A 444-nucleotide genomic window follows, 5' to 3' on the forward strand; every position below is an offset into this window, starting at 1 on the left:
TACAGGTCTGGGGGGGGGTGGGGTGGGGGGGGTCGCGGGGTGCCCCCTCCCCTTATTTACAACCGGGGCTCGAGAGGAGATCAACGGGCGGGGGGTCCCCGGGGGTCCCCGGGGGCCGCCCCCTCCCCGATTTCCAACCGGGGCTCGCTCGGCGCGCGGGGGGCGCCCCGCGGGGGTCCCCGGAGGTCGCGGCGTGCCCCCTCCCCTATTTACAGCCGGGGGGGGATCAACGGGCGGGGGGTCCCCGGGGGTCGCCCCCTCCCCAGTTTCCAACCCGAGCTCGCTCAGCGGGCGGGGGGCGCCCCGCGGGGGTCCCCGGGGGCCGCCCCCGGCCCCACCACCACGATGGGCACGCCGTGCTCCTGCACCGGGCTCAGCGCCTTGGGGGGGCCCCGCGCCCCCCGCTCCGCCTCCTCCGCCCCCGGCCCCGCCGCCTCCGCCCCC

At 80.6% G+C, this 444-nt stretch overlaps 1 protein-coding gene across 1 annotated transcript in view; it reads right to left on the minus strand.

Moving 5' to 3' along the window:
* Positions 1-284: 284 nt before the first annotated feature.
* The window catches only part of LOC120511362 (microtubule-associated serine/threonine-protein kinase 1-like), an 11,868-nt gene continuing 11,708 nt past the window's right edge, over positions 285-444 (minus strand). Inside the window, exon 12 of the mRNA XM_039728244.1 lies at positions 285-434. Within this exon, the coding sequence (XP_039584178.1) occupies positions 285-434 (150 nt within the window). The remainder of the gene's footprint in view (positions 435-444) is intronic.

Source organism: Passer montanus, unplaced genomic scaffold (assembly GCF_014805655.1).
Source record: "Passer montanus isolate IOZ18808 unplaced genomic scaffold, ASM1480565v1 scaffold648, whole genome shotgun sequence".
Lineage (NCBI taxonomy): Eukaryota > Metazoa > Chordata > Aves > Passeriformes > Passeridae > Passer > Passer montanus.